The sequence below is a fragment of the Herpailurus yagouaroundi genome, unplaced genomic scaffold (genome assembly GCF_014898765.1).
Source record: "Herpailurus yagouaroundi ecotype Mexico unplaced genomic scaffold, PumYag 184, whole genome shotgun sequence".
NCBI classification, from domain to species: domain Eukaryota; kingdom Metazoa; phylum Chordata; class Mammalia; order Carnivora; family Felidae; genus Herpailurus; species Herpailurus yagouaroundi.
The window spans coordinates 818,916-832,875 of NW_024412415.1; the positions used below are offsets into that span (position 1 = coordinate 818,916).

Genomic DNA, 13,960 nt, shown 5'->3' on the forward strand with positions numbered 1-13,960 from the left:
CTGTGTGGCCATCAGGCTCAACGACAGGCAGTATTGAGAATTACAGCAGTTACTGGCTGGCATCGCTATCTGTAACACTATGCTATGACACTAGCTAAACCACGAGGTAAGTGACTGCTTCATCACGTGCCTTGTGAAATTGAGCACATTTATTCTTAATGAAGTTACTTTTATTTGGAGCCTATTTTTTTTTTTTTTTTTTTTTTTGATTAGAAGACAAAAGGGCCAGCCGGTCAAATGGGGGCTTGAATCTCACCGCCAGCAGCTATTAACTGTGTGCCTTGGGCAAGCCATTCGTCCTCTATGTGTTTCAGAGTGCATAATATGGTCCCTCTTGTGGGGATGCCGTGGGAATTAAGCGGGAAGGTGATTCAATGCACACGGCGTAGTACCCTGCACTTCCTGTAACTCCCTGATGATAGTTAACCTACAAGCTTGTGGTTGCAGGATAAGTTTATAGAAGGGATGCCATGGGGGTGCCTGGGTGGCTTAGTCGGCTAAGCATCCGACTTTGGCTCAGGTCATGATCTCACAGTTTGTGAGTTTGAGCCCCATTTTGGGATCTGTGCTGACAGCTCAGAGCTTGGAGCCTGCTTCACGTTCTGTGTCTCCCTCTCTCTGCCTCTCCCCCACTCACATTCTCTCTCTCCCCCCAAAATAAACAAACATTAAAAAAATTTTTTAGAAGAGGTGACATGCATTTCTTGCAAAGAAATGTTTTTTGTCAGGTGCTAAAGAAGGATGAGAGAAAGAAAGAAATTAGCAAGTGTTGCTTTCTGACTACTGTCTAGCTATATAGAAATGAGACCAACATCAGTTTCCATCATCTGGACCATTCCCTGCTCATACTTCTCACTTGATTGCTTTCAACATTATTGCTGGCACTGCTCAGAGACATGGGAGAGTTGATTCACAGAAGTTTACACACAAGAGCAAACAAGAGGATTGAATTAAGGACCCCCCCCCCATGTTCATTTGAATCAGAAAGGCAGTACTGGTCCCTGGTGGCAACTGGGCACAAGTACACCATGATGCCCAATTAGAGCTCCAGGTAGAGCTTCTCCTTTGTACTAAACAACTGTCTTTCTTTTCCCCATTTGAGAAATGTTGGAGTTGTGTTCTGGAAGCATCAAGATGGATATTAAAAGGCACAGTAATTGGCAATTAAGGAGGATCTCTAGACAGATCTTTGCTGTAAGGGGCATATTCCCAGGCACAACAAAGAATCGAATCATGAAAACCATAATTGAGCACATTTACTTACTGTTGTTGTATGAGAGAGTATTTCTTGCATCTGTTTCCTGGGGTGGGGGCAGGGGGAGGAGATAATCCATGTTTTAGTGATTCCGCTGTACAGAGAATTCCACAATTCGGACAGGCAATTAATCTACCTTTAATGATGAAGGCAAGGTTAGAAAACTATTTCCTATACACGAGTGATCCCAACTGGTCTTGGGACTTGTGCATTTGTAATCTGCTACCACAAGCCAGGACTGTGACTTGTTACTCTTGTCTCTCAGCCCAGATGGTAAGTGAGAGCTAGGGAGCGGTTGAAGAGAATGAAATAACATAGGCAGGGATACCTCTCAATACCTTGTCCTGTTCTTTCAAGCAGCTGTACTTGTTTAAAGCTGGGTAGATACAGAAACCCTAGAGGCAACCCAGACAAGACAGCTCTAGACAGGCAGACATACATCGATGATTAGAAACAGACATTAAAGGAAAGAAATACAGCAAGGAACATATATATTCCTTATCAGGAGGGAAGAAGTCTTAGTACTCCTAAGTCACATAGCTGCTGGGCTGGACACTGGCCACAGTTATACAAAGACGGTAGTATTTGCCTTGAGAAGCTTTTAATTTCACAAAGGCAACAATTGCACCCTCTTATGCACCTTCTATTCCAAAAACATAGGATTTGTAGGCTGCAAGGAGGCTAAGGACCCAGAGGGCTCATCAAGAGTGCAAACTTTTCCCCTAGATGTGACCCTGTTTAGCTTGACTGGTCCTCTAATTATGCACTGCACAAACACACACATGCATATGTATACACACGTGTGTACACACACATTCTTGTGACTTTACCTGACTGAAAGTGGAGAGAACCTTACCCACGAGTTCCATTTGTACCCGGGTGAGATGGGGGACACCTGAGAGGCTCAGCTGGTTAAGTGGCCAACTCTTGATCTCAGCTCAGGTTATGATTCCATGGCTGTGAGATCAAGCCTCACATTGGGCTCCACACTGACCATGGAGCCTGCTTGGAATTCTTTCTCCCTCTCTCTTTGCTCTCTCCTGCCCCTGCTCTCTCTCTCACTCTCTCGCAAAAATAAATAAGTAAACATTAAAAAAAAAAAAAAAAAAAAAAAGAGGGTGCCTGGATGGCTCAGTCGGTTAAGTACCCAATTTTGGCCCAGGTCGTGATCTCATGGTTCGTGAGTTTGAGTCCCGTATAGGGCTCTGTGCTGACAGCTCAGAGCCTGGAGCCTGCTTCGGATTCTGTGTCTCCCTCTCTCTCTGCCCCTCCCCTGTTCATGCCCTGTCTCTGTCTCCTTCAAAAATAAACATTAAAAAAAAAAAAAAAAGAAAGGGAAGAAACAGAAAAATGGAAAGCCAACTTTACAGCACACATGATGAGTACCTCTGAGAGTGGGAGGCCTCGCCCTCACCTTTTCTGGAATGCGTCACTGTCCAAGCAGGGGCTGTGGCTGAAGGAGGAGTGGCATTCGACAGGCATGCTCAGGCGTAGGTAGATCATGTTGGCATTGCTATTCTGTGTGCCGAATGTCTTGTGGGTCACCTTGAGGCATGGAGGGCTGTCCATAGTGCCATCTATCCTCACAACCTGGAAACACCATGGGTCCTTACCTGACACACCTGATGGCCCAACCGTGATTGTCCCTCCTTCCTTCATTGATATTTCATATGTCATGGCTTTCTGTGAACTATAAAAGTTGTCACCAGTGATAACCAAACCTTGTTCTCACTGTTCCTCGGATCCTGCTCCATACAAAATAACAGATCTGCCTCTGGCTAGAGAAATTAAAGATTTAAAAACACGCTCATTGGGTTTTCTGCAAGATCAAGGGTGGCGAACAGGTATAACAGAGGTGGTGGTATCTGAATGATGCAGCATGGCATCTGCTGGGGATGACCTTTCAGGTCAGGGGGTAAGTAGCTCAAGAAGAAGATGCTTCCAAAGATTTCCTTTGTCAGTGGGCAAGTGGCTATTTAAGGAAAAAGCAGAAAGCCCAAAGCTTGACAAGACACATCACAGCTCCCTTGGAGGGATTGTCTCCCACCCTGTGCATTTCTCAGCCCTGCCCCAATCACAGCCTAAGGGCTGAAGTGCCTGTAAATACTGGGGAAATTCCCAGGGTGCCTGGATGGCTGAGTCAGTTAAGCGTCTGACTTCAGCCTAGGTCATGATCTTGCAATTTCTGAGTTTGAGCCCCACGTCGGGCTCTGTGCTGACAGCTTGGAGCCTGGAGCCTGCTTCAGATTCTGTGTCTCCCTCTCCCTCTGCTCTTTCCCTGCTCATGCTCTGTCTCTCAAAAATAAATAAATGTTAAAAACATTTTTTTAAGTGACAATAATAATAAAAAAAAATACTGGGGAAATTCCCAGCGCTGGGGCACAGCATCTCAAGGGGTGGGGTTGGAGGAGGAATGATCAAAACTGGGTTTTTAAAAATGTGTGCTAGGGGAGGGTGCAGAGGAAATAAACTAAGAAATAATAAAAATAACAATAACAACAACAACAACAATAATAAATAATAATAATAATAATATTTTTCTTATGGTCTAAGCATTCTAGAGAATAGTTCCTATCCTGGGGTGAGTGTGCTTACACATTTTCGTGTGGTTTGTAGATGGTTCTAATAGAGTCTCTAGACTCCATCCGTTTGTCAAACAGGTTCATTAGTTCCAAAAGTTTATGAGCCAGCTTTCTAAGGTGCTGATCATCAGGTAAGAATCAGAGAAATCAAAGTCTCTGCTATTTAAGACTATGGGGACAAGTAGAGGACTAAGTGTTGGTGCCTGTTGGGTTTGCATTGGAAGGTCAGTTAGGAGAACTTACCGCCAGGTGGAAGCAAGCCACTGCATCTTGCCTCAATGGAGCTGATCTATCTGACTTTGCATCAGCCCCCTCACCCATCTCCTCACCCCCCATGAAAAAACCACCGTGGGCACAGGCAAACGGAGCCACGTAGATGTTCAACCAGCACCTTCATCAGGCTCCTTACAATCTCTGGCTCTTCCCTACTCCCTCCTACAAGATGGGGGATTCGTAATCAACTACTACATGTCGGTCTGAAATGCTGGAAGCAGTTCTGCAGAAACTATCCGGGTCTAAAAGACATTACATTAGGAGCAAGAATTCTGTCTAGGACATATCATCTCGAGTATCAGTAACAAACGCTCTCAGGAAAACAACAATTAAGGTCTTTGGATACTGTATGGGTATTGCCACAGCAATGCAGGAACATCTGGAGGATACACAGTAGCCCAAAGGCTTGGGGACTGATCTGCAAGGATGGATGTGTGAGGTGGGCGCCATTTGTAAGGTGCCACTGAGCTGCCCCGGTGAAGGTGGCCATGATTACAGCCCCGAGCGCCAGCCGAGGAGGTGGCTGGGAGGCTGCCAGGGCATGGACTTAGGTAAGCAGCCGCCTGTTGACACAAGCATTAGCAGGAGCTTAGGGCCTTGGCCCACCTGCCCTGCCGGGGCCAGCCACAATGTGTAACATTACCTCTATGTGCGGATGATCCTTTGGCACGTTGACAAATGTCGGGAGGCGCTTGCTGAACCACATCGCCACGTCTCGGTTCATGTTGACAGCAAAAGGCTCAAAGCCCTCTTGGAGGCCGCACATGGTATAAAACTTGAAGGTACTGGCATCCATCCCAAGATTCATGCGGCCGATCTGAGACAGTCCCAGAGAGCAGATGGGCACAAAGCCTGCAGAATGGTGGGGGAGAGCCTGCTTCAGCCCATGGGACCAGCCCGGAAGCTGTGAGGGAGTCAGACCCTGGCTTCTTCAACAGCTCTGAGTCCCAGTAGGAAACAAGGGACACCATCCTTGGTCTTTCTTCCTGGCACACAGACTCCAACAACAGGAGGTCACACGGAGTCTGTGGCTGCTGCTGGTGTATGGGGAAGACACCTGAATTTGGTTCAAAATTATTTGGGTGGGGGGAACCATCATTCAGCCTAAATTATTCTTTTTTTGGTAAACTTTTTTTTAATATTTATTATTTGAGAGAAAGAGAGACAGAGTCAGAGAGCAAGCAGAGGAGGGGCAGAAAGAGAGGGAAAGAGAATTGGAAGCAGGCTCCAGGCTCTGAGCTTCTAGCAAAGAGCCAGACACAGGGGTGGAACCCACAGACCGCGAAATCATGACCTGAGCTGAAGTGGGCCGCTTAACCAACTGAGCCACACAGCTCCCCCGGCCTAGATTATTCTTAAGGTGTTAATAAATATCAGCTGGAAAAGTAAAACCAGTAAGAGGATAAGTAAAAGTCTTTACCTATGCTTTAGTTAAAAGTGAGATTAGGCCATGGGAAATTTTAAACACTGCCCCAAACGAAACAACACCAGAAGCCTCAAGAAGGACTTAGTACCCAGGGGTGCCTGGGTGGCTCTGTTGGTTGAGCGTCCGACTTGCGCTCAGGTCATAAGCTCGCAGTTCATGGGTTCGAGCCCTGCACTGGGCTCTGCTCAGAGCCTGGAGCCTGCTTCAGATGCTGTGTCTCCCTCTCTCTCTGCCCCTCCCTGCTCATATGTTGTCTCTCTCTTTCTCTCAGAAAAATAAAAACATTAAAAAAAATTTTTTTTTAAAGGACTTGGTGCAAATAGCCTAACGTCTCAGTGCCTTCCAGTGAAATGAGGAGTCTAACAGTTCTTCCCGTTTTGAGTCTGAGAAGTTTTACATGCTAACAAGGACTCTGTTGGTTTACAAAATACTATTTACAAACTGCCATACCCCCAGCCTGCTGTTGTGGCCCCCACCCGAGCAGGAGGTGACACTTCCAGCAGGAGCCATGGCAAGTTCCTTCCTCCCCTCTTATGGCTACGGTCTCTTTCCAAGCTCACTCCTGCATCCCATCATGTTAAAAAACTGCCATGCAGAATATTCCAAAGCAGAGGTTCAAACTGTTTGCTGTTCTTGTTTGTGGGCTATTTATAAATCATAATTGTGGACCAACAAATCAGCAGGGCTGGGAAAGCACTAATTATCCCTAGAGCACTCGGCAAGGGAGGAAGGGCTCTGAGGCCGGTGGCTAACACAGGGACTGGAGCCCACACAAAGAAAACTGATGTCACTCCTAAGACAGGAGTGTTTATTTCAGGGGAAATTTAAAGGCCAACTTTGGGAGAATTTACATTCCACAATAAGAGGTTTTGTCCATAGACATCAAGGACAAAATTCACTCCTAGAGTCCATGCTTATGTATCATTACCTACGTCACAAAGTGTGTATGTAGACGAGCCACATACGTGAAAAGTGAATCCTGCACAAGCTAAGAAAGTACGAACTCATTTAGGACACTATTTGATACCATTTAATATCATTTCAAATAAAAGAGCTTTAACACAATGCTAGCAGAATAAGGGTGATGTTTATACAGAGAGCCTCTGCTCCAACACACGAAGGACTGAGAATACACCAGTGGCCTGGCCCCTAGGAAGGTAGATGGGCAGGTCAGATAAGCACCCACTCATGCAACCTCCAGAACAGGTTCTATGCTTCTGGCATTTTTGCGACAGGAAACCATCTCCTTTCTGCAGACGGGATGTTTATAATTAAGGAACCCTCGGAAATCTGGTTCCAGTGTGGAATGAGCATTGCTTATTAGCAACATTTCTTGGGTCCCCACTGAGACAGAGGGCTCTGGTTTGCACTATGAGAAGATGTAAAGGAAGGAAACTATCCTGACCCCAAGGTGTGTATACAAACAGGACAAAACTGGACTAGAGAGCAGTGAATGTTCTGCTGTAAAACACCGCTGCTCCCATGACCGCACTTTGGTTTCTGCTAAAGCAGGTAACGTAACCCAGAAAACCATCACTATAGCGGTCTTGGAGCCATGATCATGAAGCAGCACAGCCCTGAGGCAAGCAGAGAAAGGGCATCTCAAGAAAACCTGTCTTCTCTATTGACTTGAGTGGTGGAACGTACGAGCAGTAGTCACACAAGCCTGAGTGGGAAGAAGCGGGGCTGAGTACTTCGGAATAACTCAAGCCACAGGAATAACTTCCTAGTCACAGACCCACTGGCAATGGGAGATACATGCAGAAGGAAAACAGGTAATGTTTGCATGAGGCCTTTTTTTCTGTGGGGCTTGGGCTTCTCCCCATTCCTAAGCTACCAGCAAAGCAGACAGCACTTTACTGAGGACAGAACTGGAGACTTGAGGAGCTAATGGACATGACCAAGGTCATGAGAAGGGCAAGTGACAAAACGGGACAAGATCCCACACACTCTGACTCATAGGTCAGCTGCCAGTCAGTGTGCAAGATAAGGGGGGGAATGTTCCAAGGGATGAGTGCCCCAGCTTTAAATAGCAGCCATATCCCAGGGCAGAGTCCCATCCCTCCAGGGCAACAGCCCTCTACACAGGGGACAGCTGAACAGAGCACGAGAGAAGGCATGGCCACAGTGGTCATGGATGTGACAGCAGTGGGGGAAAGACTGTTGGGCACCTTCATGGGACCAAGTGGGCATAGCCACGACAGCTCTGCAAAACAGCAAAAAAGAAGCTAAGTCCAAGGTTTGGGTCAGAAAACAGAAAACCGAGAAAGGACCAAGAGCAAAGATAAATCCTCATAAGGTGCCAGCACTTTCTCCGGGGGAAGAATACTTGATATATTCAGCTGATAACTGAACCCAGCGAATCAGTTCCCTCCACCTGGCTGAGAGGCTCTAGTTGATGATCTTTCCATTCCTGAAAAGTCCTTTTCATGAGGCATTACAATGTCACGTAACTTTCTAATTCTGCCTGGTAGATAAGGGGGGGACGATGATAAACCACAACAGCTAATGTTTATCAAATACTTTATAGGTGTTGGGCACTGGGCTTAGCGCTCTGCTGATTCGGCTCACTGTTATGCCCATTTTGCAGAACAGGAAACCGAGGCTTAGCAAACTGGGTAACTTGCTCAAGGTCTGTCACCTGGTAAGCATGCAGAGCCAGCATGTGAAAAAAGCTGCCAGAGAAGCGGTCCAGAGCAAGTAATTGGGACTGAGGCCAGGATGCCTGGGTTTCTAATTCTTATCTATAGTAACTTGCTTTGTGACTTTTTCTTTACTTTTCCTAAGTGTTAAGTAGTTGAGCAGTTTGCCTCTAGATAAAGCAACTGCAGACCCACAACCACCAACCACTGTAGGCTCCTTACACAAAAAGGGCTACCTCTGAAGAGGCCACATGGCTTCCTGGAGTAAATCTGGATAACAAGTTCCATTTGGTAAGGCCGCATGGCGTTCGAGTGAGCAATGACTCTCACAAACAAGGGTTTGTGCTTTGCACACAACTCGGTTAACCCCTAGCTTCAAATGAGACTGGAGAAGTAAGTGGACAGAAAAATAAAGGGGAAAAGAAATGCCTCTCCACATATGCAGCATCATAGATGCAACGTGGTAACGTTTTTGAAAAGGTCAGAGGAGAAGACTTGCACATGGCCTTATCTTGAACCAGGACATGCATGGAGTTCTTGTTCCAGGAGAGGAATGCCAGAACACAGACATTTACATCCTGCCGAGGACTCCAGGTTCCAGTAAGTTTTGTATCACGAGGCCTCCTGACTAGTTCTGTGATTAAAAAGAGGGAGAGCCAGGGGGGCATGTTTCAATTATTCAGGACCTTGGAAAGAAACTGGTTCCCTAGAAAAATCTAAACCATGGCCCCGGTGTCAATCCATTTTAAAGCTGTGGAAAGACACCAGAGCAGCTCACTAACAGTAAAGGAAAAACGAGATCGTGGAAAGAGCTGGTTAGATGAGTGCCCAGGCCCCTCCTGGGTGTTTCTGAGAGTCTCACCACAGTAGCCTGTGTTTTACCCATTCGTTTTCATTTCTTGCTAAGCCTCCTGAAGATGGAGTCCAAGGACAGCTCGGAGGTAGTCACGAGACTTGCAGCAAATGCTGCACGTTCCCTGCTCCAACCACTTTCAGAACCATAGCACCCATCTGGAGAGAGAATGGCAGGGGCCCCTTGGCACCAATGTGGCTTGCATGTGGATGGCAGTGACGCCTCCCGCAGGTAGGTTTCATCAGCCACCTACGGAAAGAGCTGCCAGCAGAGCTGGGGGATCTGTTAAATCCTGATGGGCCAATGGCAGGAACAGCCTGGGAGGCTGTCCCTGCAGACACGGAAGCTCTAATGGAGCAGTTTGTCCCTCAGGGGAGTGCCTGGCAGAGAGGCAGCACAGGGGACCGGCAGTAAAGCCTCATTCAGACGCCACATTCTGAGGTCTAACAGGACGTTCAGAATTGTATTTTCTTCTCCTCTAAATGGAATAAAAGAGAAGACTGATCGCAAAGGTTTCACCAGGGAAGCTTCTGAGCTTTCAGATGCTATTAGGTGACAATGCTGAAAGCTGTAATGGTCCAAGGCAGGGATCAGAGTAGGGAACAATGATGAGGACAATTCTAATGAGGCAGATAAGAGTATATCAACTCTTAGGATGCAGAAGAGAACAGAGGTAACAATTTATAAATAAGCCAGAGGAAAACAGCCATGAATTAGAATGCTTGTCCCCACTCTTTCGCCAAAGGACTGGCAACTTCCCACCAGCACAACTCTCACTTTGGGAAAGGCCTGAATCAAGGCTGGGATGCTGGTGACCAGAATAGAAGCATATAGGGGATTTTGCTTTATGGAGGGATACCGTGTACAAAATGCTTTGTTTTCAACAGATGCTTTTCCTAACAGCTCCAGGCAAGAATCGCTGCCTCTTTCCCCCTTATGCACAGAGCAGAGAGATGCTGTAAGGACTAGGCCTCTGGACTATTATTATCAAAGAATGGCATGGCGACTTCCTTTCAACTGTCCTTCTTCAGACTCCTGAGCCATCACAGAAGTGAAAGAGCCTTCCAATTAACCTTGTCTCTGTGTTATTAAAGTGCAATACAATATTACAGCATAATATGTGAATATGTACAATTCTATTATAAAATAGCTCGCTAATAATAGACTTTGTTATTCTGAAGGTCAGATCATGTCCCTGTACACAAAGGGTCCAGGAGGCATTTTTTTCAATACAACACAGATGATCTCTAAAAGCAAAGTTACCCTCAAACATCCCTCTTCTTTACAGTATTCCTCTGCTGAAAGCCTCCAACAGCTCCCATGCCCCAGAGAGTGAAGTCCAAGGGTGCGTGGCCCAGATTAGACAGCACAAATTTCTTGAACGTAAATACCAAGTCTTGGTATTTGAGACTGTCCTCTGTACCTTCTCTATCTTTCCAGTTTCGTCTTTTATAAATTCCATACACAAATCTTCCAAACTTTCCCACCCTTTCCTGAAGTTTCCTGATCCCACACTATTACTCACACTACTCATACACTATTATTATTACTGCAGTTATATTCCCAGAGGGGAACACCCTGGCTCCTTTGAGGTGGGCATCTGTTATATTCTTTATTTAACATCCAGTTTTAATGCATTTATGGAATTGCCATCTGTATTAGATATCGTTTGCCATTTCTAACCTACTGCCTTGAATTATTATCTTTTCAGAGTTATGTGTTATTTATTGTTACAACTAGAAAATGAGCCCCTTAACACTGCTATGGCTTGCATTTTTATATATTTTGGACAACTGCTTTTCATGCTTTCATTTGTATGCAAACCACTGGGGTCTGTTGCCACCAGTTTCTGGTCCACTAGGCCTGGTATGGGGCTTGAGATCCTGCATATCTAACAAGTGGGCCACACTTTGAGTGGCAAGGCTTTGAACTTCACGTCTAACTGCACAACACACAAGATTCTTATCCCTTCCTTATGTGGAGCCAAAGCCTCATAGGTAAGTAAACTCCCCTAGTTCATACACAGTAGAGCCAGGACAAGTTTCCTCATCCTTGGACACTGTCTACCTTAGCGAGCTACTTTCCTAGGGGATGAGTCTCAATCTCCTAGTTCTTCCTTTTCCTCCTGGCCTCAAGAAGAGAGCACTGCATGTAGTGGGTACCAGGCAGGTATCTGTTTTCTAAGAACCATGTCAGAAGGCGGATCTTCTACCCTGCCCTCAGCTCCACGTCCCCATTTCCTCTGCTTTGCCTCTGAACCAGCACAGAAACATTTCTTTCTGCTGGTGACCTCTTTCCCAAATGTCTCCAAAACCACGAATCTTTAAGGCCTTGATTTTAAACCTTTTTGGCAGGCATTAAAATGTGACCCCACCTGGCTTTAGTCACCCTGTCTTTCTAGGAAAATACACTCAGTTGCAAGCTTTCTGTTTCCCTAAATACGTGGCTCTTAGAAAAATCTTTGAAGTTCTCTTAGAGTACAGTTATGTACAGAAAAGAGGTGTCCATAAAAAATCATGAAAGTGACTTATAGAAACTCTGTTAGAGAATTGTTTAAAAAAAACTCTTAGTAGAGATTGTTAAAAACTCTGCAAGTAGAGAATATTTATTTATTATATATATACAGTGACACGTATTTCTGCTGCTCTCACCTATGTAGTTCTATTCTTTTTAGCTTTCTTGGTGAAAAAGGTTTCTTTTTGCAGTGTTGGAAATTTAGAGCCAGCCGGAGCCCTCATCATTTAGAGAGAGGGAGATGAAGTTTAAGTCCACCCCAGATGTCCTAAGTGGAGAGCAGCAGAGACAGGAGGAGAGTGGCCTCCCACCTTCTCAACTACTCCGCCTCATCCCCATCTGTCATGAAGATGGCAGTGACACAGCGTCAAGCATAGGGATGTACGTACAGCGGGCACTAAGTCACTGCTGTAGAATTTTATATCCAGGAAGGATGTTGGAACTTCTTACCGTCTATTTGTCTGGTATAGATGAAGACAGCGAAGCCCAGAGACGTCAAGCCGAGACTCTCTGGGAGCCACAGCTTGTTAGGAGCGAGTCAGCTGACTCAGAGTCCAGTGCTCCTTCTCCTATATGCAGCCAACATTTGCATATAACGTAGTGAAACAGACAGGAAGTAAGCGCCAATTGCTCCTTTATGTAGCTGGAAGCGCCGTTCTGACTGACGTCTATTCAGGGCTTTAATAAGTGCAACTGTGCTTGGGTTTCAGAGCATGTTTGAATTTCAAAATAAATTATATTTCATTCAAGGGAACAGCTACGCCCAACTTTTGTGTTTCAATGGTTCTCATCAAAGCATCAAGTTCAATTACACAAACATGCAGACTGACATTTCAAATGAGAATGAAAGGACAATTCTTTAATTCACTGTGTTTTCTATTCTGCCAGGGACATGAGTCCACACGCAATTAGCATTTCGTTTGTAACGCTGGGAAACTTTAACATGCCATGCCGCAGGACAGGGAATCACAGGAGAGCTTCTTAATTTATGTGGAAGTTCAGAACTGATATTTATACCAACTATTGCCATGCTCTTGACTCTTCAAAAATGACAGTAAATGGGTTAGTCTTCACCACCAGGGTTTTAAATATGTAAAGGATGGCCCACCCTAAATAAGGAGGCAGATGAGCTCACCCAGCTCTCCCTGGATTTTCCCTGAACTCATGGAGCTGGAACGGGGAGGGGGGTAGATGGTAGACTTACCATTCTCAATCTCATAATCAGCGAAGGCAAGTTCAGAGCCTTTGTTGGTAATCAGCAGCTCCCCATTCAGTGTGAAGATCATTGAAGCATCATCAAGGTTAATCATACATCCAACCACATCTCCTGGCTGCCACGTACGTCCAAAATACCCACTGCCTTGATGCCAACGCTGGCCCTAGGAAATAAGACTCCAGAGCTTAGAGAACTGGAGGTCCTAAAAGCCCCCATGCAGCTAAAGAAATGCCTCCATGAGCAATTTCTCCTAACTGGTAGTGGTACCTGGTCTCTACAAAGTACTCACCTCTCTACCAGGGACAACTCACGGGGAGGAATGATCTGTCTTACAAATAAATGAAACCGAGTTACATAGGCTCATCAGAAAAGGTAGCCAGAGTCTCCCAACACCCAATCAGCTATGACAGCAAACAGAACTCTCTCGAGGACAAAGTGGTAAGATTTCCTCACATACCAGCTGCGGTGTGTTCTGGGAACCTCCTTCAGAATGGAGGCAATGGGCTCAAGTTCAAGGGCAGGTATGGAAGTTACAGAAAGGAACTTGGGCGTATAGTCTTCCCCTATACCAGAGCAAAAAGCAAAGTGACGATCACTAGGTAATGATCACTCAATGACCTAAATTAGCCAGTGACGGTGGTGACTCACTTTGAAGCCAGAGATTCAGACACTCAGAACTTCCAATTGCTAAGGAAATGTTTGGAGAAGAAAAACTCTGGGGACATGTGGACACGACCCAGACTCACCCTGCTGCCTTCAAACACAAAGGCTTGATCATCGGCTCCCAGCTCAACGTCGGGCCGACAGCCCGGCCTGGCCCAGCCAACGCGCATGTCTCCTCCGGTCACCACCTCAAACTCAAAATACCACTTTCCAGATCTCACTGCGTAAGACCGCTCTACCCGGAAAAATCGAATTTTATCTATGCTGACTTTCTCCACAGCTGGGTCAGCTATTGTGAGAAGGAAAGGAGTAGAGGGAACAGGAAGTAAAGAGAGAACACAGGCCTTTAATAATTAGGTAGCATTCCTTACAGGAATTGCACAACAACAAAGACTGACAGACCTCCTGCTACCCAACATGGCATTTTGTTCATAATACAATCATCACCATGATCATCATATACTAATCAGAATACAAGGTACATTCACTGAGTGACTACTTTCTGGTAGATCCTTTAGAAACGATATCCAGCAACA

General features: G+C 45.8%; 1 protein-coding gene across 1 annotated transcript in view; it reads right to left on the reverse strand.

Annotated features, from left to right (window-relative positions):
- RYR3 (ryanodine receptor 3) overlaps window positions 1-13,960 on the reverse strand; it is a 529,492-nt gene that overhangs the window by 190,770 nt on the left and 324,762 nt on the right. The window contains exons 26-30 of the mRNA XM_040492205.1: window positions 13,508-13,713; window positions 12,750-12,924; window positions 4,754-4,962; window positions 2,670-2,845; window positions 1,265-1,301 (exon numbers count right to left, since the gene is read on the reverse strand). Of these exons, the coding sequence (XP_040348139.1) occupies window positions 1,265-1,301; window positions 2,670-2,845; window positions 4,754-4,962; window positions 12,750-12,924; window positions 13,508-13,713 (803 nt within the window). The remainder of the gene's footprint in view (window positions 1-1,264; window positions 1,302-2,669; window positions 2,846-4,753; window positions 4,963-12,749; window positions 12,925-13,507; window positions 13,714-13,960) is intronic.